Here is a 22,938-nt window from a genome sequence, read left to right on the forward strand (position 1 = left end):
TGTGGCTGTTTCTGGGCTCTCCCTCCTGTTCCGTCCACCTGCTGGCCAGTTCCTTCTCCAAGGATATTATTTTGTTTATAGAACAGTGAAAACAAAATATAAACCATGAGGTTTATTCTCTAAACGTGCTGGATTGAGTTGTTGAATTTCAGATTATTTTCTTTCAGATGATACAAGGATTTTATATTTCAGTTACTTTTGTTAAATAATCAAATCATCATTAGTATTTTTGCTATGGCCATAAAATTAATCAATACTTTTAGCAAGTTGCTTGATTCATAGTAAATTATCAACACAAATCTCCATTTTAATACTTCTCTTTTTATTTTTTTATAATTTTTTAAAAAATACTTCTCTTTTTAAAAATTTGCGGTGTAGAGGCACCTGGGTGACTCAGTCACTTAAGCCTCTGACTCTCAGTTTCAGCTCAGGTCATGGTCTCATGGGTCATGGGATCAAGCCCCACATCAGAGTCCACACTCAGTGGGGGGTGGCTGCTTACAGATTCTCTCCCTCCGCCCCTCCCCCTACTCATTCACTCACTTTCTCTCTAAAATAAGTAAATCTTGGGCAGCCCGGGTGGCTCAGCGGTTTAGCGCCGCCTTCAGCCCAGGGTCTGACCCTGGAGTCCCGGGATCGAGTCCCACGTCGGGCTCCCTGCATGGAGCCTGCTTCTCCCTCTGCCTGTGTCTCTGCCCCTCTCTCTCTCTCATGAATAAATAAATAAAATCTTTAAAAAAAAATACAAAAAAAAAAAAGTAAATCTTTAAAAAAAATTTTTAATAAAATAAAAATTTGCAGTGTGTGGCTGTTAAAAATAAAAGCCATAGCACCCACAAATAATATGTAAAACTTTTCTTTTTTTTTTATGTAAAACTTTTCTTAAAACTGTTCTGTTTTGAGAATAAAAATGGATGAAATCCAGTAATAATTGCTAGTAATTCTAACCAAGTTTACTGCTTTTGTTTTAAGCACTTTTTAGTCTATGCATTTTTAGTGAATTCCTAATTCACTAAAATAGAATTTTCAGCAGCACGATAGAAACATTCAGGTTCTGACACATCTTTAATATAAGTAAGTCTGTTCTCTACATTTCATCCCAGAATATCTGTTTAGTAAGGGAGGGCGAGGGCGTGAAACAGTAGGAAGGGGCACAGCTTCACTCCGCGCGGTGGAGACACGTTCCTATTATACTTTTTTTTTTTTTTTAAACACATCAGCCTCTACAACCACCATCCTCTTAAGAAATAAAACATCGCCAGTTGAGTTGTGTTATTTGAAAATCGTTTTTCCGTGCGGTCGCCCGTGTCTGGTGCCTGTCAGCGACTCGGGCACCACCGCGTCCACACAGCGAGGGCCTGAGTGTGCCCTCTGGGACTGGACCTTGCAGCCGTCACACGGGTGGTCAGTCCGTCAACCACGCACGTCGTCGTGGGCGCTGGCGCTCCATCGCGTCCCACCTGGCGGGGCTAGCCCTGCCTCGTTGCTCCTCTGGTTCAATTTCATGAAATTGTTCAAACTGTTTATTTCTCTACACAAACCTCTGAACCAGCTTGCCTAGTTCTACTAAACGAAGGAAAGTTGGAACTGAAATGGACCCACGTTAGACTTAAATCCAGGTCCTTTGATGCCAACTTGAGTGATCTTTTCACACCTCAGTGTGAAATCCTCCAGTTAAACTTGCTTCCCACTGCACAAGGGGCATCCTGGAAAATGAGGAAACTATTTCAATATTGCTCTCAAACGAACCTTTGTTTTTTTTTTTTTTTTTAATTGGCCATTCCTGGAATTTTGTTCAGTATGGGATTTTTTTTTTTATGGGGTTTTAATTCTTACTTGTTTATAGTTCAGGCCCTAAGAAATGCTTTTCGGAATGAAAGAAAAATGGTTATGTGAAATGCTCTGGAGTGCTTGCATTTATTATTTTGCTTTGTTTTATAACCTTTGGTACCAGAGTTGGCATTTGTAGAAGCTGAAAATGTTGGTTCTGCTCTGCAAGAGATTCCTGGCTTCCATTCTTAATATGCATGTACCCACATGCCACTGGGCACAGCCTGATTATTTTCTACTGCGAGACATTTTCTGTGTCCTTTTTTTAGAATTTTAATATGTAAGAGCAGGTAAACAAGGTGAGAGCTACACAAGTCAGGTGAAGTCCACTAGAGCAGTAGAGCCAGGCACGTCCGTGGCTCAGACTCCACATCGTGATCCGTGTGGGTCTGCGCTCCTCGTCCCAGGCCTCCAGAGAAGCCAGCCCCCTGAGCGTACCAGTTACTGGTTGATTATATAGCGTGCCTTCTGCCTACTTTTAATTTAACTTTTCATTTTGAGATAATGTCAATTCACACGTAGCCCTAAGAGACAATAGAGAGCCCCTGCTCACTTTACACAGAGGATGTTGACCTCCGTACAGTCGCGATCTGGAGCATCCCTCCTGTTGTCCTTCTGTAGCCACACCCACATCTTCCCCAAACCCTGGTGACCACTAATCTGTTCTCTGTTTTTCTCATTTCCAGGATATTATGTATCAGTGGACTATGCATTGGTCCATACAGTGGATCATGAGATTGGGTTTTTTTTCACTCAAATCCTCTGGAGATCGTCCAGCTTGTCATGTATATCATTAGTTTGTTCCTTTTTATTGTCATGTAGGATTCCATGGTGTGGATGGACCGTATTTTACTTAATCATTCACCTGTTGAAGGGCATCTTCGTTTTTCCCAGTTTGGGGTTATTGTGAATAAAATTGCTATAAACACGTACATATATATAAAAGCTTTTTTTTTAGAATAGAATTTTTTTTTTTCTTTACATAATCTACCCTCAACCTGGGGCTTGAACTCACAACCCCTAAGATCAAGAGTTGGTTCTCCAGTGACTGAGCCAGCCAGCTGCCCCCGTGTACCCATTTGTTATGTGAACCTGTCTTCATTTCTCTGGGATAAATGCCCAAGTTTATATTTTAAGAAACCACGAGACCATTTTCGAAGGTGGCTGCACCTGCTACGGTCCCAGCAGCCGTGTGAGTGACCTGCTTCTCCGCAGCCTTGCCAGCACTTGGGGCGCTGTTCTCCACTGTTCTTTATCGTAGCCATTCTCACAGGTGTGTAGAGGCCTCCCATGTGGTTTCGAGGTGCATCTCCCTGAGGGCTGGTGACATCAAACACCTTCTCACGTGCTCATTTGCCATCTACATAGATACCCTCTTTGGTGGTTCGGCTCTTCCTGTATTTTGCCCATTTTCTAATTGGCTTGTTTTATTGTTTTGAGAATCTCTTGTGTATCCTATTGGTTGGGTATGTGGCTTTCAAATATTTCCTCCCTGTCTATAGCTTGTCTTTTCATCTTCTCAGTAGGGTCTTAAACAGAAGTATGTGATTTTGATGAGGCCCAGTTTATCCGTTTTCCTCTCATAGATTATGCTTTTGGTCTGCAAACATTTTCCCTCGTCCTAGATCCTCATCCTATTTCCTAAAAGTTGTGTAGTTTTACGTTGAAGCCCTTGGTCCATTCCAAGTGGATTTATGTGTAGGGTGTAGACTTGGGTGTCCACTGCCCCAGCATCCTGTCACCTTTGCTGACAGGGCTGTCCTCCCTGCCCTCAGGTGCTCTGGCACATGGTCAGCAGCCGAGCGGCCTGCTGAGTGTGGGGGGGGCCTCTCCGTAGACCCTCCCTTCTGCTCCGCGGTCCCCGGCTGTGATGACTGAAGCTGTTAGGAAGTCACTTTCCGATAGATGCTTTAAAGTCCTTCCCCGTGGGTTCTGACGTCTCTGGGTGGCATCTCCTGGTTGTTTCAGTTTGAGATCTTCATGGGCTCTCAGTGTGGTGAATGATTTTTTTTTTACTGAAACCTGAACATACTACGTCACAAGACCCTGGGTCTTTCTTCAGCCTTCTGTTCTTTCTGGCTGACCGTCCCGCGAACTGCTGCCAGGGTCCCGGTTCCCCCCGAGGACCAGGGTTGCTGCTCTTTGGGCCTCCGGCAGCCCCAGTGGGGATGAGATGGGCACTCGGTACCTCGTCGCAGGCTCCCCGAGTGTTCCCCTTGGCTGCATTGCAGCTGGGGGCTGGGGTCCCGTGTCCCTGGCAGGTGCCTCTCCTGGACCTTTGACCGAAAGAGCAGTTCTTGTTTTGTTGGTGTGTTTTTGTCTATATCTGGTGCTGTTCCCAGGCTGCCAGCTTCTTCAGCTCCCGGGCTGGGATGATGAGGCCGACAGCAGACCCGGGCACTCCCTGCCGAGCCGTTCCTTGGTCCCCAGAGCCCTTCCACTGTTTGCTTTCTGTGAAATGTCCAGAGTTTTCGCTTGCACCAAGTGGGAGCAAAGGAAAAATCCCTTCTGCTGATTTAAAACCGGTGTTCAGTTCGTAGGAACAGAGTGTGTTGGACAGGTTTGCATGTTGTTTCCAGAAGGGATAGTCTGGGCTTCCCCGACGTGCTTTGTGATCGCCTGTCTCACAGCAGCGCTGTGCTCTCCTGCTGCCCCTGCCACCTGCCTTCAGGGGTGCCCTGGCCTGCCCCCCAGGCTCCGACTAGCACTCAAGCACCCGTCGTCCAGCTGAGCGACCCCTCAGAACACCCATGTCTCACCGACGGCGTGTGCACGTCTTCCCTCCCACTGTGGACCTCAAGGAAGTGACTTTTTATTAAAACTTTCCATAATGGGAATATTGAAACACATGCAAATACGGAATTGCTACCGAACCCCCACATGCCCATCAGCCGGCATCAGCATACCAACCTTGACTCCTCTCTTTCATCCAGACACCATCTGCTCTTCCCCCACCGTGCTGTGCTAGTTAATAATAAATAAATAATCGTTTCATCTGTACGTACTCAATATATGTCAGGAAAATTTAAGTGCTATTTTCACACCTAAAATGATTAATAATTCCTTAATATAATCAGCTATTCAGATAATTTTTATTTTATTTTATTTATTTATTCATGAGAGACACAGAGAGAGAGGCAGTGACACAGGCAGAGGGAGAAGTAGGCTCCATGTGGGGAGCCCGACATGGGACTTGATCCGGGGACCCCAGGATCACACCCTGGGCTGAAGGCAACACTAAACTGCCACACCACCGGGGCTGCCCTATAATATTTATTTTTTAAAAAAAGATTAATATATTTATTTGAAAGAGAGCGCAGGTGTGAGCATGGGGGGACAGGAGAGGGAAGAGAGGGAGAACCCCAAGCAGACTCCCTGCTGAGCACAGAGCCCGACACGGGGCTCGACCCCACGACTCCGAGATCTCGAACTGAGCCGAAACCAGAAGTCGGGCACTCAACCAACGGAGCCACCCAGGTGCCCCCACATAATATTTATGTTTAAACTTCTCAGCAGCAGAATCCATTTGATTCATCTTGGTTTTGTAGCATCCACACTGTGCTTTGCACAATAATACGTTTCAAGAAAATCTATCTTGAATTAATTAGTATAAACTAAAAATGCTTTTAAAACTATGTGGAACACTTTTTTTTTAAAGGATTCTCTTTTATTTTTTTTAAAGATTTTATTTATGCGTGAGAGACATAGAGAGAGAGAGGGAGAGGTAGAGACACAGGCAGAGGGAGAAGCAGGCTCCATGCAGGGAGCCCGACGTGGGACTCAAACCCGGGTCTCCAGGATCAGGCCCTGGACTGAAGGCAGCGCTACCCGCTGAGCCACCCGGGCTGCCCCAAGCATTCTCTTTTTAAAAAAGATTTATTTACTTGAGAGAGAAAGAGAGAGTGAGCAAGCAGGGGGCGGGACAGAGGGAGAGACAGAGACACTCTCAAGCAGACTCCGCGCTGAGCATGGAGCCCGGGAGGCTCGCTCTCACGACCCCGAGACCATGACCTGAGCTGAAATCAAGAGTCTGACGCTCAAGGGATTCTAAACAGAAACTCATGTAACTTCTAGCAACAAATTTGCCACGTGTGCATGGAGAGTCAACGTTGTTAACAAATGGTCGTCATGAAAACTATGTGCATCTTACGTACAGGAGAGTCCTAGCGTATGCAGGATTTAGCCCTAAATTTTAGTCACCATTTTTTCTAAAAGCACTGAATTTGCCTTTCAGCGACTTATGAGTTCTGTTTATACGTAAAGCCAGTGTGGCCGCGACATTTGCAGTCTCCTTTTCCTCGCTTGCCGTGTGATGGGGTCGTTTGCTGCAGACTGTGCACCGGTACAGTGTTGCAGAGCCCAGTACTGTAGCCACAGTGTTTAGAAAGGAGACCATTCAGCTTGTTAATGATTAGGTAATGGGGGTAATCGTTCTTTGAGGATTTCCTGTGGTTTCTCCTGCCAACGAAATAAGTTATACGTTACTAAGGGATTGATCCGATTTGGGTAGTTGTATGCTCTTGAGTTGCATCCACCCGAGATGCTGTTCGGGATGAAGAAGAGCAGGAGGTGAAATCCTGGGATGTTCTAGCTCCGCATCTTTAGTTTCCCGCCCAGACCGGAGTCCCCCGAGCAGCGACCACAAGGGGTGGCGCGTGTGTGGTTCCATGTCTTCTGTCGTGACGTCCCGTGAAGAGCTCTCCCTGAGACGTCCTTGCCCTCACCGTCCTCGAGGGCCCATCCCGCTGCAGGGCCGCCCTCCCAGAGGGGCAGTCGCATCCCAGGGTGGCCCCTGTACCTCCCCTGCTGTGCCACCTTCCCACCTGCACTGTCCCCCACCCCCCGCCCGACAGCACAGCCCTGGTCGTGCTCCCCCGGAGTCCTGGGCCGTGCACGACAGGTGGGCGCGCAGGTGTTCCATCCCGGGCAGCAGACCTCACCATCCTTGTTTTGCGACTTTCTTCTTTAGTTTGTAGCGATGTCATACCCGTTTCCACCGGAGCAGGCTGACCTCACCTGCTCATGTGACGGCCACACTGAACATTACTTTCTTGCTGTCTTTCAGACAGAAACCGTCTCCGCCAGTCAAGGAACCCCCAGAAGTACTTTGCCATGGACACAGAAGATGAAGAAAACATGAGTAAGACCTGGCCTATCATGTAGCACCAAGTAGCTAACGCACCATTGAACCCTTAGTGTTCTCGTAAATATCTGTGATGACACTATTTGGGAAAAGTGGCTTTTCCTACAGTATTTCCTACAACATTAACAGTGGCATGTTTTAAATTTCTGATGTATTCTCTACAGTAGGTCCCCGCTGTGGGCATAGTCCTGCAGCCGTCTGCCCGGACCTTCGTCGCCGCCAACCTGGGGCCGTCGTGCGTGTTCCTGGAAGTAAAACACATGCCTCTAGATGCACTGGCCACGAAGCTGGTGGTTTCATGCTGTGTCACAGCGGGGTCTCCCACTAGTGGCCGGGTCTTCATCTGTGCAAATCTAAGATACCCTTTGAGATCGAGTTAAATACCTGGTCATTTGGGATAATGCAACCTAAAGCTTCCCCCCAGATACGTTGGGTCCTCCCCATGCTTTGAGGGAATGGGGTTCCCACGAGGCTACTGATTAAGTTTCCAAGACTTCAAGGAGCCTTTGGGCTGCCGTGGGCAGAGCCCACTGTTGGGCCCAACCCGCGTCCCACGTTGTCCACCCCGGGGCGCAGGGTGGCGAGCCTCGGGGGCGCACAGCTTCCCTCCCTCCTTGGCGTTCTCTGTGAAAAGAAGTTCCCTGAACGTCTGCCTCCTGTTTGATCTTTAATCCCAGATAGCAGTGCACCCGAGTAAGGTTTGGAGGCTCCCGCAGAAGTTGGGAGCTTTTCGTCGGGAAGTCACGACAAAGACACCATTTTTCTGATGTGTGTCTAGATGCACTTTCTCACGGGCCTGTGGTCGGTGGTCCCAAAGGAAGAACAGGTGACACCTTATGGACAGTGGTCACCCGTGACTGCACAGAGCTCAGTCTGTCTCCCCAGACTTCACCCAGAACTGACCAGCCGAGGCCTTGGACCTGGGCTTGTCTGGTGCTGAGCCCCCAGGACCTCCCCCAGCAGAGCCCTTCTGCCCCCGTCCCTGGGCGGCTGCATGAGCTCCGCTGTGCGTAACGTGGAGGGGCCTCCATTTCCACTGGTCGCTTCCACCTGCCATGGCCATTTTTGCCCACGTGGGGACCGTGTAAGCACCCGTCCCCCAAGCTTCCTTTTTTCTTTTATTAATATTTTATTTATTTATTCACTCATGAGAGAGAGAGAAAGAGAGGCAGAGACACAGGCAGAGGGAGAAGCAGATCCCATGCAGGGAGCCCGATGTGGGACTCAATCTGGGTCTCCAGGATCATGCCCTGGGCTGAAGGCGGTGCTAAACCACTGAGCCACCCGGGCTGCCCCCAAGCAGCCGTTGTTAATCCTTATTTTTGGGACCGTGGGCTGTCGTCCACGGCGGGAGTCCTTGGGTTTGGGTGGAACCTTAGCGGCATGTAGACCGTGTGGTTACTCGCCACGATGAAGGAACCTTCTGAGTGATTCTCCTGGAAAGATGAACGCTGGTTCCCAAGCTGGCAGTGCTGGGCCCGTCCTAGATCTCCTGTCGTTTCAGAGGCGACGAAAGGTTTCATCACGGTTGCGTTTGCATCCGTGAAACAGCAGCACGCCGTGTGTGCCTGAGAGCCGTGACGGGGTGACGGGGGTGGGGGGGGGCTCCCTCTAATTCTAATATTTCTTTCCTTTACGTAGTAGCACTTCTGATTAGGTGGAAGCTGGGCAGCATTTGAGCGTTCCTGCAGCAAATAACAGCCTGGAATCCGTGCGAAACCATTACAGAAGTAGATTTTTCTTACAATTCTCAAGATTCTCTGTCAACCCAGGACTGGCTGTTTTTATTTCTTAAAGGCGAGCCTCTGTCTCAGAGGCTGTGAGCGTGCGAGGGACGCACGTGTGCACACACCCGCGTGGCCTCGCCGGCCGTCCTCCTCAGCAGCGGCGTCGGGATGGAAGCCGCCACGGAGCGTGCGCTGCCCTTGCTCACTTGTTAATCTAACTCTGCCCTTTTTAACCTTTGTTTCTCTTGAGCACCGAAAGGAGTAACCTATCGAGCTTTTGCTGGAGGATGTTATAAATGAAAATTTAGTGTCCATTCCGTCAGCTTTGTTAACTGGGAGAAGTGGTGTGTGTGGGGGAAGCACTGGGAGTATTTGGCGCCTGCAGAGAGCCCTTGCAGCCGCCCCGTCCCTGCCTCGGTGCCCGGGGCTTGGGCTTCATCCAGGGTTATTCCACATCGCAGGCCTGGGAGTCCGAGACCTGGAACTCTGGGGGTCGGCGGCCGTCAGCCCAGACTTCCTGTCCCGTCTAGCCTCCCACGTGCACGTTGCTGTTGGCTCAGCATCACTAGAAGCCACCTCTTCATGTCGAGGCAGAAAGACCCCAGGGCCGCCCGTCAGGGACCCTTGTAACCCGCTTGCACACGTGCGGAAATTACTTTGGATACTGACCTCAGCGCTTTGAAAGCCAGAGGCAGGTCCCTCAATAGATCTGCTGCGAGGGCCGCAGCTCCCCAGGGTCATTACCCCCGCGCCCCACCGGGCAGACGGCCTGGGAAGCTCAGCCAGGGCAGCAAGGAGTCTTTCCCTTCCTCTTTGTTTGATAAAGCTGGAGAAACCTATGGGGAAGAGACAATACTTTTTTATGCCCCCTTTTGAAGTTTAAAACCGTATCTATTTTGCCAGGAACTTGTAGACTCTTAAAATGATCTTCATTAATTGTAAATAGAAACTGCCTTTAAAAGGTGAGATAACCAAGTTATTCTGGAAATCCATCAAATATTTGTTTAAAGAAAAAAAAAAAGACAAAAATCACTGGCTTTACTTAGGAAGTTGTAGCCTGTTTGCGGCTTCAATTTTACGCCCCGTTAAGATTTTTTTTTTCCCCCATCCTGGCATGGAGTAAGGATTCGGAGCTCAGAAAGCCCCTGGGTAGCTCCGGGATATCAGAGATCACCCCACGTCCGGAGCATTTCCCATGATGGATGAGGCGTTTTCTAAGATTGATTCATGGGCTAAATCAAATCACTGCACTGCACGTACCGGTTTGAATATTCCAAACCTGAAAGCTGATTAGCTTGCGAGTGCATATGTTAATCCTGTTACCTCTCCTGGGAGATGCTGCGGTCCAGAGCCCGGGTGAGCACGGCCCGAGGGCCGCTGACATTGGGGAGGAGGGCCCATGTGTCAGTCCCGACATCACGCTTGTGGACGGAGAGTTTTCAGGATTAATTTATCGCCCCGTATTTCGATGAGCTTGAGTAATAAAAGAGCTCTAGATGCTTCAGAATATTCTTAAAGGAAAAAGAAATCATTTGAAAAATTGACCTCTTCACGCGAAAGCGGGAGGTGACCGTAACTAGACGTGGGGTTGGCCGTGATTCGGCAAAACATCGAATTAGTTGGGTGCAGGTGCTAGCCGTGGGGTTGAGGGTGCAGCTCGCTGCACGCGCGACAGAGAGCAGACTGTATAAGCACACATCACTTAACCAGTTACAAAGAGAGATAAAGGAATCTATAAATTTTGCATTTACAAGATCCTGCAACGAAGGCGTTGTAAGTTACTCTTTCTGGGCACCGCAGGTTCGAGCAGCACAGATGTTAAGGAAAGCTGCGGTCTGGACAGCGTGCCCCCCAAGGACGGCAGCGCCCCCGGGCCCGGCGAGGGCGCCCCGCTCTCCAACGGGGGCAGCGGTGGCGCCAGCCGGAAGCGGCCCCTGGAAGAGGGCAGCAACGGGCACGCCAAGTTCCGCCTGAAGAAGAGGAGGCGGCCGCCGGGCCCCGCGCTGCCGAAGAACGCCCTGATGCAGCTGAACGAGATCAAGCCCGGCCTGCAGTACGCGCTGCTGTCGCAGACGGGGCCGGTGCACGCGCCTCTGTTCGTCATGTCCGTGGAGGTGAACGGGCAGGTGTTCGAGGGCTCCGGGCCCACCAAGAAGAAGGCCAAGCTGCACGCCGCCGAGAAGGCGCTGCGCTCCTTCGTGCAGTTCCCCAACGCCTCCGAGGCCCACCTGGCCATGGGGAGGACCCTGTCCGCCAACACGGACTTCACGTCCGACCAGGCCGACTTCCCCGACACGCTCTTCAACGGCTTCGAGACCCCGGACAGGTCGGAGGTGCCCTTCTACCTGGGCTCCAACGGGGACGACTCGTTCAGCTCCAGCGGGGACCTCAGCCTGGCGGCGTCCCCGGCGCCCGCGGGCCTGGCGCAGCCCCCGCTCCCCGGGCCCCCACCCTTCCCGCCCCCAAGCGGGAAGAACCCGGTGATGATCCTGAACGAGCTGCGGCCCGGGCTCAAGTACGACTTCCTGTCGGAGAGCGGGGAGAGCCACGCCAAGAGCTTCGTCATGTCCGTGGTGGTGGACGGCCAGTTCTTCGAGGGCTCGGGCAGGAACAAAAAGCTCGCCAAGGCCCGGGCCGCGCAGTCCGCCCTGGCGACCATTTTTAACCTGCACCTGGACCAGACGCCGTCCCGCCAGCCCATCCCCAGCGAGGGCCTGCAGTTGCACCTACCGCAGGTGAGGAACGCGCCGCTGCCGGCCACGCTGGCCGCGCCTCGACGGCGCTTCGGACAGGGCTTCGGCCTCCCGGGCGCCGTTGAGGGACGTCGGATCGTCACCGGTGAGTCGGCTCCGGGCGGGCGGGCGGGCGGCCCTGGGCCTGCAGCCCCACGCGGGCCCACGGAGCCCCGCCCACCAGAGCCCGCGGCCCCTTCCCGCACGCTCCTCCCCCGCGGGGCCCCTCGGAGCCGGCAGCCCGCGCCGCTCAGCCGTGCTTCCCGCAGTCTCACCAGGGACTCCCAGGCTGGCCCGCCGGCAGCCGACACCCTCGTGCGGGTCTGCGTGGGTGCCCCACGCTGCACAGCAGCACGGGGGACCGGCCGGGCCGAGGGTGCCCCACAACAGGTGCGGGCGTCCTGGAGGGGCGGTGGGGGGCGAGGGATCCCTTCGGCAGCATCCACGCTGCCCGGAACCTTCACCTGGAGTGTCCTAGGGGATCCACGTGGGTCCCCTGCTCCTCGGCCCGTCAGACCAGGGGGAAGACGGGGAGGATTTCGGGGTGGGCTCATCGCATTCGCGAATGGGGAAGACCGAAGGGGAAGTCGCGTGTAGCCGGCATCTCTGACGTTCCAGGGAACTCTGATATGTGTTGCTTCTCTTCTTGGAAATCCAGAGTTTTTTCTGGCCTAGTAAAAAAGTTAGTATTTTAGGGAGAAAATCTCACCCCCCTTCTCTGCCATTTTGTCAAAATATTATCCGTGTTGAAGATAAGTTATGTACTGGTCTGATCAGAAAAAAAAACGAAGGACCAGAAATCACCAGGTGGGACGGCTTGGATTTCTCTTAGAAGAATCCGGAATGTCGCAGCTTCTCCGTTGCCTCAGAGCACTGTTAGGGTGACCTCTCTGTGCCGTTGCCTGGGGTCACCAGTACTTCTAGGTTTTAGGAGACACTTTATTTTATTTTGCCAGAAGCAACCAAATACAGCGTCAGTATAAAGTACCATATTCAAAACATCCTACTGGTACTTCACAAACCCAATAATCACGTCCTGTGCGAACATCTTATGAACCTTTATTCAGGAGGGTATTAGCCCATTTATAATTTCATAAATCGGCAGCACCAGCTCCCTAGAGAGGTTTTATTTTCAGGTTTCCCGTCTGCTGCAGGATATTCCAGCTTGAGTTCCCCTAGTGTCTGAGGCCCCCTGACTTCCCTGAACATGAGCAGACGTGGACAGAGCAGTGTGGGGGGCGACTGGAATCCCACCCGAGGCCTGGTGACCCCGTGGCGGGGAGGCGGGCGGGGAGGCAGGTGGGGGTCCATGTGGGCACTTCCCGGCTTGGGCCTGTCCTTCAGCGGGAGCAGAGACCAGAGCCGCGCCAGGGGCCACGCGGAGCCTCACCGGGGTGGGCGTCCGGGATCCCGCCTAGGAGGGGGTTGGCCCACCTAGGAGGGGGTTGGCGGGCAGGGCCCATCCCAGCCCTGCCCCGTGCCGCTCGCCCGGGTTCTGCAGGGCCTGGCGCTCATTTCTGCGCCTCTGCGGCAGCGGAGCTCCCCGAGCCCCAACCGTGGTGTCTCCGGAGCCCCCACGGGAGACACGACCACGTTCTCCCGGGAGCACCTACAGTGGCCCCCATAGGAGCAGCCCTTCCAGCTTGGTGTCTGGGCTCCGTGCCCTTGCACCAGAAGTTTCCAGTGTGCTTCTGGAGTGGCGAGCGTCCTCACCGTTGGCCCGGAGCAGCCCTGAGTCCCTGGCCTCAGGACCTTTTGCCCTCATCGTGTTCATAGCGACGTCTCAGGGTTTAACCCAGACGTTGTGGGCCGCGTGAGGCGTGCCGAGCCCTCAGTGTCTGGATCCCGTGGAGCGGCACCGCCAGCTTTGGGCCGGGGCCTCTCAGTCCTGGGGGCCGCCCGGGGTTGGGGGACATGGGCGTGACCCTCGTTGTGTCGTCCGCCCCCAGCGTGTAGAGGGAGAGTCGCTTCCCTACCTGTAGGAAGGGGGTTGTGTCCTCTTCAAGGGGACGGAGGAGCCGCCTGGGTGCCGGAGATGCCTCCTCTGACCAGTGAGCGCCCGCGTAGGGGCCTGACCTCCCCTGAGCGTCTCTGAGCCCAGTGGTTTGGGATACGCCTCGCCTCTAGGGAACGGAAGCGTTTCTCTTAACTTCTCGTAAGATCTTTTTCTTTTATGTGCATTGCAACACGTGGTCCTTCAGCTTTGACGCCGTCCCCGCCGGGTCACCCGCAGCCCGAGTGTGGCAGTGACACCGTGCAGGGGTGCGGGGAGGCCTGCCGCCCACATCTTCTGTCCGTGCCGCTGCCTCTGGCTTGAGCGCGGCCTTCTGGGGGCTCCTTGGTACTGACCAGGGCGGCGGCAGGAGGAAGAAGTCCTGGCGACTTTCCTTTTTGTCAAAATAAGCTGTCGTTCGGGATGAGCGACGTTTCTGTCCATTTGGGAGTGTTTTGCTAAGGGGCAAGCTGGGGACCCTGGGTCTAGCTGTTTGATGCTCCCGCCCAGGGTGAGACTGGGGGGACGCAGCTCTTCACACACACCTCCCGTCAGGCATCATTTCCCAAACCCTTGTATCCGAGATAAGTTGTAGGCCGTGGGGACGAGAGCGTGCATGCAGCCGGCCTGGTGTGTGTGCTGCGCGCGGCGGGTCTGGCCACGGGCCCTCGGAGAGCACGGCCGTGGGTGCCGTCGGGTGCCCTGGGGCCTGAGTTTATGATAAGTGCCCTTGCGGGCTGCTCGGCGCCGGTTCCTGGGCAGTGGCCGAGCCAGGGCAGCGGGGCTGAGCCACGTGGATCTTCCTGCCGCCCCTTCCCTTCCCTGATGTCCGTCACACTCGAGGTCATGTTCCCGGCCCGGCCAGCCCTCGAGCTGATGGCGCCCCACCTGCGGGGAGGTCACTCCGGGGAGGGGCTGGGAGAGCCAGGTGCAGAGGCAGGTCCCCGGGGAAGCTGGTCTGCGCCTCAGCGTCCTCATCCGGGGGGAGGGCTGGGGTGTTGGAGGACCGCAGGGTGGCCCGGGCTCCGCGCTGTCCCTGTCCTACAGACTCTTGAAGGATTCTGGCCAGAGCCTCGAATGCTCCTGGGGCCTCCGTTTCCAAGGAATGTTTTGGAGGACAAAAGAGCGTTCACATGCACACGCGCGCGTCCGTTTGCCAGATTCACCTTGTGGTTTTCCAGAAGAGACGGCCTCGCCGGCGTGCGCAGGGCGGCTGCAGGCCACATCCCTCACTCCCTGCTGTGGTTCGCAGGTGTTAGCCGACGCCGTGGCCCGCCTGGTGCTGGATAAGTTTGGTGACCTGACCGACAACTTCTCCTCTCCTCACGCACGCAGGAAAGTGCTCGCCGGCATCGTCATGACAACAGGTAAAAACGTGGTTTTGGCGTTACCCGGCCTCACGGAGAGGGGACGGGCTCTCAGGCCGCTGCCACCCACCCCGGTGACGCCGAGGGGGCCGTTTCCTAATCCTTCAGATCCCGCCACGGGCACACGGGCACACGTAGGAACTGCTCTTACAAACATTTCCCCCGTGCGCTCACTCGTCAGCCTGGGCTTTTTTACTCGGAGAAAGCCTCCTGTATTCATACCCGGCGCCTAGCGTCACACCTGATGGTTTTGACGGACTCTGGAAAGTGCAGCAAGACGGTCCTCGGTCCTCGGTCCTCCTCGCTCCCCTGGAGAGTGGGCGTCTGAGTTACCGACAGCCCTGGTGCCCAGCTAGGTCCCCGTGACTGTTCCAGGGAGGCAGGTAGCGCTCGCGAGAGCGGAGAGGGCACGGGTGGAGAGACACTTGGACGGCAGAAGCAGCCCTATTAAATTTACCCAGAAGCTCCCAGCAGCAAGAGGAACCCCATTTCCTTTCCTGCACCCCAGGGGTGAGGACACGGCCCAGGCCCGGATCCCTGCTGCTGCAGGGCCCTCTGCACAGGGGCATCCATTCCGCCCCGCTGGGGAGACAACCCTGTAGGGCCAGGGGCGAGCGGGCTGGGGGCGCCGTCTCTGTCTACACCTGCCGGCCAAGGAAGAGCCCCAGTGCTCTGTGTGGGTGACCGCGCCCTCCCCTTCTCCCAAGGTCGCTCTCTGTCCCATCGTGGGCAGGATGTGCCTGCAGACCCGCGGTGTCAACCACCCCTCGATGCCCCAACACGAGTGCTGTTTTAATTATGGCTTTTTTAAAAAAAGATTTTTTTATTTATTCATAGAGACACACACAGAGAGAGAGGCAGAGACACAGGCAGAGGGAGAAGCAGGCTCCATACAGGGAGCCTGATGTGGGCCTCGATCCCGGGTCTCCAGGATCATGCCCTCGGCTGAAGGTGGGGCTAAACTGCTGCACCACTGGGGCTGCCTGGCTTATTTTTTTTTAAAGATTGTATTTATTTATTCATGAGAGACACAGAGAGAGAGAGAGGCAGAGACACAGGCAGAGGGAGAAGCAGGCTCCATGCAGGGAGCCCGATGGGGGACTCAATCCCAGGACTCCAGGGTCACGCCCTGAGCCGAAGGCAGATGCTCAATGGCTGAGACCCCCGGTTCCCCTAATTACGGCTTTTCTTGCACGCTGTCCTTACTGGCACAGCTGAGGGTGTGTCTGCGGTGGAGCAAGTGCCCTGGACGTTACCGTGGCTTTCAGTTTAGTCCTGGTGTTCGATGCCTGTGTCCCCCGCTCCTCCCTTGCTGTTGTTCTTTGCGTGACTAAAGGTGATGCCCGGCTCCTGGACGCAGTGTTCCCTGGGCGAGCCTGTGTGTCCACCTGCCAGCCCCGGGAGCGTCAGCTGCTGGGTCCTTCCACACGGCTCTTCTCACTGGCTCTTGGGGGGCAGACCGGCTCCCGGGCCCTTTGGCACTTGCTGTGCCTTTCACGTGGGACCTTCCGCCTGGGGCCACGGTTTACCCCCACAGGCAGCGCCACACAGCCCATGACACATGGCCCTGGCATCAGATGGCCGGGTTCAGCTTGGGTTCCTGCTGCTGGCGGAGTGACCCGGGGCAGGCCATTGACCCGTCTGTGCCTCGGGGTCCTCCTCTGCCACACGGACACGGGTAGCGTGCCCCCCAGAGCACACGTGGGAATGAGGTACAAAGCCTTTCCGAGCAGACCTGGTGCTGCGCTGCCGCTCGGGGCGCTGACGGCCAGTGAGGTCACTGTCAGGTGGTGTCTGGGTGTTGGTCCGGGTCTGCAGCGTGAGGTCTGTCAGCAGATGTACCGTCAGAGTGGCTGCACTCCCCGTGCCGTGGTGACAGGCGCCCCTGTCCCTGTGCCACCTCTCTTTCCTTGGAGCCTCCTTGGTGCCTTGATGTTAATTTCAAAATTGTTGCACCTGGTGGTCCACCTCTACCTGGTGCTCCACCTCTACCTGGTGCTCCACCTCTACCTGCTGGTCCGCCTCTACCTGCTGGTCCGCCTCTACCTGGTGCTCCCGGCCTGTATGCGGCGGGGCGTGTTCCAGACCAGACGTGATTGCATCTGGAGGAAATCCTTCCTTAGGCTTAGAATCTGTGCACCAAAGAGCGAGGGGGGTTCACATCCCAGAAACGCTGCTGCAGGGCCCTCGGGGGAGGTGGAGTTTGCACAGTATGATCGGGGGGGGGGGCAGGGGTGCGTATCACACCCCAACACTGGGGTCACTGACTGTGCTCAGCAGACCCGGGAGCACGGCCCGGCACGAGGGATAATCTCTCTCTGTTTTTCAGGCACAGATGTGAAAGACGCCAAGGTGATAAGTATTTCCACGGGGACAAAGTGCATCAATGGCGAGTACATGAGTGACCGTGGCCTTGCGTTAAATGACTGCCATGCAGAAATTATAGCTCGGAGATCCTTGCTTAGATTTCTTTATACACAACTTGAGCTTTACCTAAAGTAAGTCTAGTTAGGTAAATAACTAAAGGAAGCAATTAAAAAAAAAAATCCCCCTCCTAACTCAGAATGTATTGCAAAACCTTCATAGTTTCTGTAATCGCTGAAAAACTCTTAAAGTAGTAACTTTATCGGCAGCGAAGGGGTCGGGTCCCGTTTGCCCCTGGCGCTCACGCTGCAGAATTGAGGTGGGCGAATTCTACACGCACGTGCACGCGTGTACTGACGGCTCACGCGGCGTGAGGTCTGCGTGCAGAACCGCGTGCTGCTGCTGTACGCCGTGTGAGCGTGAGCAGGACCGAGCCACCCCGGGGACCACGGCCGTGCGGTCACCCGGCTAAGCCGCTATTCTTGAGCGAGCCGTGTGCGGTCTGTGCGGACGTCGTAGGCCAGAGGGGAAGGTCCCTCATGCTCCTTGTCGAGCGGGCTCAGTAACCCTGTTGGTCATGGTCAGCATGTGAGCATCCCGCACCTGTACCCTGTTGAAAATAGGGGCCCCTGGAAGTCTGTGCGAACGACGATAGGCTGACCGCACACAGCCCTGAGCTCACGCTTGCAACCTGTTCCCTTCCAGCAACAAAGACGATCAAAAGAGATCCATCTTTCAGAAGTCCGAGCGCGGAGGGTTCAAGCTGAAGGAGACTGTTCAGTTCCACCTGTACATCAGCACGTCCCCCTGCGGGGACGCCAGGATCTTCTCACCGCACGAGCCGATTCTGGAAGGTACGGGCCTCGGCTCGCGAGGGCACTCGTGGTTCCGTAGTGACAGGGGAGCACACCTACGTTAATAGCCGTTTCTTCTTTTCCTTGAAAACTTCAGCTTGAAAGTGGATCTGATAGGAATATATCAAAGCACCAGGTTTTCCGTCTCAATAATTTGCTAAAAGGAAAACCTGCGTGAACGAAACGTGTTGACTGTGATGCACCAAGTACACGAAGTAGTCAGAGTGAGGACAAGCCGTCAGACGAGGATTTAAATCGGGGCCGTCCGCGTCTGTGCATCTGGGCCCCGGACGAGCGGCCGTTTGATGGGTGTGTGCCTGCGGCGTGGCCGGCATTCTGGAAGCAGGCACGCGCTCGTGAGAAGGGGCCTGGGTGCATCACGTAGGTCGGGGCCCCTGTTGTAAAGTAATTTGTGTCCTCGTCTCTTCTCCAAGCTGAAGCAACTCAGACACGGCATCACAGTCTGTTATTTTCCTTAATTACGAAAGCAACACATACCCACTGTGGAAAATTGCTGCATGTTTTTGAAAAATAAGAAAAGAAAAAAAAAGAAAAATAAGAAAAGAATTAAAAAAAAAAAAGAAAAGAAAAAAAGAATTCAATCGCCCGTGTTCATATAACGCAGGAATAATCACTTTATGTGTTTATTTGTGCATGCGTTTATTTCTGCATCCTTATGATGCATTTTGGAAAATTTTGGAAAATTTAAAAATGCAGAGAAAATGGGTGACAAACACTCCAATACCCATCACCTAGAATTAGCAGGTGTTAGCATTTTGTCCTCTTTGCCACAGCTCATTTTTAATGATAGAAAGAAATCGTTTTGGTTAAAGTGGAAGAAGCCCTGTTTTTCCCCAGCCCCCCTGGAGGAGACCACTTTCATGATTTTGGTTTGTGTCACGTCCTTTCCTTCCCAGTTTTCTCTACCATGTTGTGCATCTATCTTATAGAGAGAGAATCAGCATGTGCACACGGCCGTGAGCCAGACTCTAAGCGTATAGGGGGCTGCTGCGCTTGCTCTGCTGTGAGGACGGGTCAGGCTTGCTGCCCGCGGGGATTCTCACCCGGCCTCCCTCTCCTAGAACCGGCGGACAGACATCCAAACCGCAAAGCCAGAGGACAGCTGCGGACGAAAATAGAGTCTGGCGAAGGCACAATTCCCGTGCGATCCAACGCAAGCCTCCAGACGTGGGACGGGGTGCTGCAGGGTGAGAGGCTGCTCACCATGTCCTGCAGCGACAAGATGGCACGGTAAGGCCTCCTGCCCGCAGGCTGCCTGCAGGCGGGGCTCGCCGCTCTGGTTCGGGGTTTCGTCCGTGTTTCCTGCTCTGTGTTCCCGGCCTTCTCTGGAGGACGGAGGCCCTATGCAGGGTTCTGGGGGCCACCATGCGGGGATCGAGCTGCGGCCCCCGTGCCGGAGGCTCTGGTCGCCCACACGGCTTTGCCTCTGTCCTTGCACGTATGGGCCACCCACAGTGACGTGTAAAACAGTTTGCTCCCAGAGGAAAGGGAGAGGGTCCTCATTCCTAGAGGAAGCCACCTTAAAGGTCCCGTCCACCACTGCGTTGCCACTTTGGGTTATTATAGGTGCAGAGTGTCCCTGGCGTCACATGCCAGGTGGTGGCCTCTAGGGAGGCTGGGGCTGCTGCAGACCCACCCGTTTGCATTTGCTCGACAGATGTTTTTTCAAAGCTGCCTCTAGGCCAGACTTTTTAAAAAGCCTCATTTCTTCAGGTGTTAGTTCCAATAGCTCTGTTTTTATTTTTTAACAAATATTTACTTGGGAAAAAAAAAATAAAGTGGGATCCCCGGGTGGCTCAGCAGTTTAGCGCCTGCCTTTGGCCCAGGGCGTGATCCTGGAGTCCCGGGATCGAATCCCACATCGGGCTCCCTGCATGGAGCCTGCTTCTCCCTCTGCCTGGGTCTCTGCCTCTCCCTCTCTCCCTGTGTCTCTCGTGAATAAATAAATAAAATCTTAAAAAGAAAAAAAAAGAAAAAAAAAGTAACATAGATAGATGGCAAAATTTGAGCGGTCCAGAAGCATGTAAGCCAGAGAAGGTCGTCTTCAGAGCTCCACTGTGCCAGCCATCGTGAGCGGGTCCGTGACTGCCCGTCCGAAGCTGTCAGCCGACATGCGTGTGCACACACACGGCCCTTTTCAGTTGTCTGTAAGCCTTTCGTGTGTTGCTTTTCTTGGGTGGACCTTGTCAGGGAACCTCGGGTGCACAGAACGTGATTCCTCACACACTGTGGTCCGTTCCCCCCAAGCACGGGTTTTTGCTTATTATGTGTCCTTCCTGTCGACTCTCCGTTCATGTGTGCGCGTGCATGTGGTGCCTTGAAAACTACACAGTGGTGTCATTCTGGGGCCTTTATGTGTGTCGTTAACTTGTAGAGATGGAACTGTGCTTTAAGCGCCATTCTGCATCTCATAGTTCCATTCATCCCAGCGTTTGTGACCTACCCCCGATGCCGTCATAAGCAGCAGGTGGATTACGTCTCACTCCTGCAGAGACGCTGTCGTGGTCATGGACTGCGCTAGGCCCGTTCCCTCACGGTAGAGACTTGGGTCTGCTCTAAGCCTCCTCTGTGGCTCAGCCTTGAGTTTCCGTGAGTGTAGCTTGTTCTACCCAGGATCCCCGCTGCACACATGTAGAACCTCACCAGTGATGTCACACGCACCCCAGCCCGGGTCACACCAGTTCACACTTACACCAACAGTGCATCATGCTAGTTTCCGCCTCATTTTAATAAAAACTGGTGTCTGCTGGGGCTGTGGGGCAGCCACGCGTTGTTCGTCTTTCTCCCTGCGGTTGCCCGTTGATACCCTCTGCCGTTGGTCTTTTGGATCTCACGCTTTTTCCATCTTGATCTGCAGACGTTCTTCCTCCGGTTCCTACTGCAGTCCTTGAGAGTTTCAGACATTCCGTGTCAAAAAAAAAAAAAAAAAGACATTCCATGTCTTTTCCTGCCCAAACCCATGTTTTCACTTGATCCGTACCATGCTCCTCTTGAATAGAAAAGTTCATTTTGTTATTACCTTATTGGTTAATTTTTCACCCTGGAAAGTGATTTGCACTTCCAGGATCTTATTTAAGAAATTGCTCCTCAAATTAAGAGCATAAAAATACTCTCCTATGTTTTTTTTTTTTCTGAGATTTTTATCATTTTACTTTCAAATTCAGGCCTTTAGTACAGTTGTATTATAAGTAATAATTTGGCTTTATTGTTTTAATATAGTGAATCAGTTTTCCGGGTACCACCTACTAAATAATTGACGTTTTCCACAGTAATCTGTGAAGTCATTGCTGTTACATACTGAAAGATGGGTCTGTTCCCAGCCTCTCAAATCTCTATGAGCTCAGAGTTAGATAGAATTGTACAGATTATATAGTTCACAGAGATGTTTGCGATTTTTGATGGATTAATTTCTGGTACTTTATACTTCCTGTATTACATCAGAATTATCTTATTGTCTGTTATATATTATGGATAATTATTACTGATATAGACAAACACTGTGGATTATTTTTATTACGGTAAAAAATACATGACATATAAGTCACCATTTTTTTTAAGTTTTGTTTTTTTTTTTAAAGAGCAGTTTCAGGCTCACAACGAAATTAAGACGGATATACAGAGATTTCCCATATACTCTATCCTTGCACACGCACAGCCTCCTCCAGTTACACATCCCCCCACCCACCCCAGAGTGCACATTTGTTGCAGTTGATGGGCCTATATGGACGCATCATAGTCACCAAAGACCATAGTTTACAGTAAGGTTCACTCTGGGTGTTGTTCATTGTCTGGGTTTGGACAATTATTTCATGACATGTGTTCATCATTATAGTGTCATATAGAGTATTTTCACTGCCAAAAGATCCTACATGCTCCACTCTTTCATCCCTCCTGCCCCTACCCCCCACCCCCAGCTCCTGGCCACCCCCGAGCCTGCCCCATTTGCACAGCTGTGCTGTTCCCAGACAGTTGTGTGGTTGGAGTTGCATGGTGCACAGCCCCCTCACCCTGCCTGCTGTCACCGGGTCACGTGCCCTCACGGTCCCTCCATGTCTTCTCATGGCTGGATGGCTCATTTCCTCTTAGCACTGGGTGCGCTCCTGTTGACTGGATGGGCCGTCTCCTTGTCCATTCACCCACTGAGGAGCACCGTGGGTGCTTCCACTGTTGGCAGTTCTGTAAACATCTGTGTGCAGGTTTTTGTATGCACCCATGTTTTTTGCCTTCCTTGGGTAAATACCAACAAGTATGATTGCTGAGTCATGCGGTAAGAATATGTTCAGTTTTGGGATCCCTGGGTGGCGCAGCGGTTTGGCGCCTGCCTTTGGCCCAGGGCGCGATCCTGGAGACCCGGGATCGAATCCCACATCGGGCTCCCGGCGCATGGAGCCTGCTTCTCCCTCTGCCTGTGTCTCTGCCTCTCTCTCTTTCTCTCTGTGTGACTATCATAAATAAATAAAAATTAAAAAAAAAAGAAAAAGAATATGTTCAGTTTTGTAAGAAACTATGGAACTACATGTAGAGAGCTCCTAAAAACAACAACAGAATACCTGAGTCAAAACTTCTCAAGTCCTGGAGAAAGGACTTGAGTAGACACATCTCCAGGAAGATGTACAGACAGCCAGTGAGCACATGAAGATGCTCCACATCCCCAATTGCTAGGGACATACAGACCAAAACCACAGTGAGATACCCCCTCACACCCATGGGGTGGGCTCCTGGCAACAAAATAGAACATAAGATAACAAGAGTTGACAAGGGTATGGAGCCCTTGGAACCAACCCTGTGTGTGGTTGGTGGGAATGTAAATGTTGCAGCCACTGTGGAGACCATATGGCAGCTTCTCAAAAGCATATAATTGCCATGTGATCCAGCAAGTCCGCTTCTGGGTGTTTGCCCCCAAAGAA

At 53.0% G+C, this 22,938-nt stretch overlaps 1 protein-coding gene across 4 annotated transcripts in view; it reads left to right on the top strand.

The window, feature by feature from the left end:
- Positions 1 to 22,938, top strand: part of ADARB1 (adenosine deaminase RNA specific B1) — a 137,003-nt gene that overhangs the window by 81,799 nt on the left and 32,266 nt on the right. For all 4 annotated transcript variants that reach the window (XM_072807210.1, XM_072807209.1, XM_072807212.1 and 1 more), the window contains 6 exons: positions 6,896 to 6,970; positions 10,501 to 11,435; positions 14,678 to 14,792; positions 17,122 to 17,290; positions 17,862 to 18,010; positions 19,093 to 19,261. In XM_072807210.1, the coding sequence (XP_072663311.1) occupies positions 6,943 to 6,970; positions 10,501 to 11,435; positions 14,678 to 14,792; positions 17,122 to 17,290; positions 17,862 to 18,010; positions 19,093 to 19,261 (1,565 nt within the window). In that variant the 5' untranslated portion in view covers positions 6,896 to 6,942. The remainder of the gene's footprint in view (positions 1 to 6,895; positions 6,971 to 10,500; positions 11,436 to 14,677; positions 14,793 to 17,121; positions 17,291 to 17,861; positions 18,011 to 19,092; positions 19,262 to 22,938) is intronic.

Source organism: Canis lupus, chromosome 30, assembly GCF_048164855.1.
Source record: "Canis lupus baileyi chromosome 30, mCanLup2.hap1, whole genome shotgun sequence".
Lineage (NCBI taxonomy): Eukaryota > Metazoa > Chordata > Mammalia > Carnivora > Canidae > Canis > Canis lupus.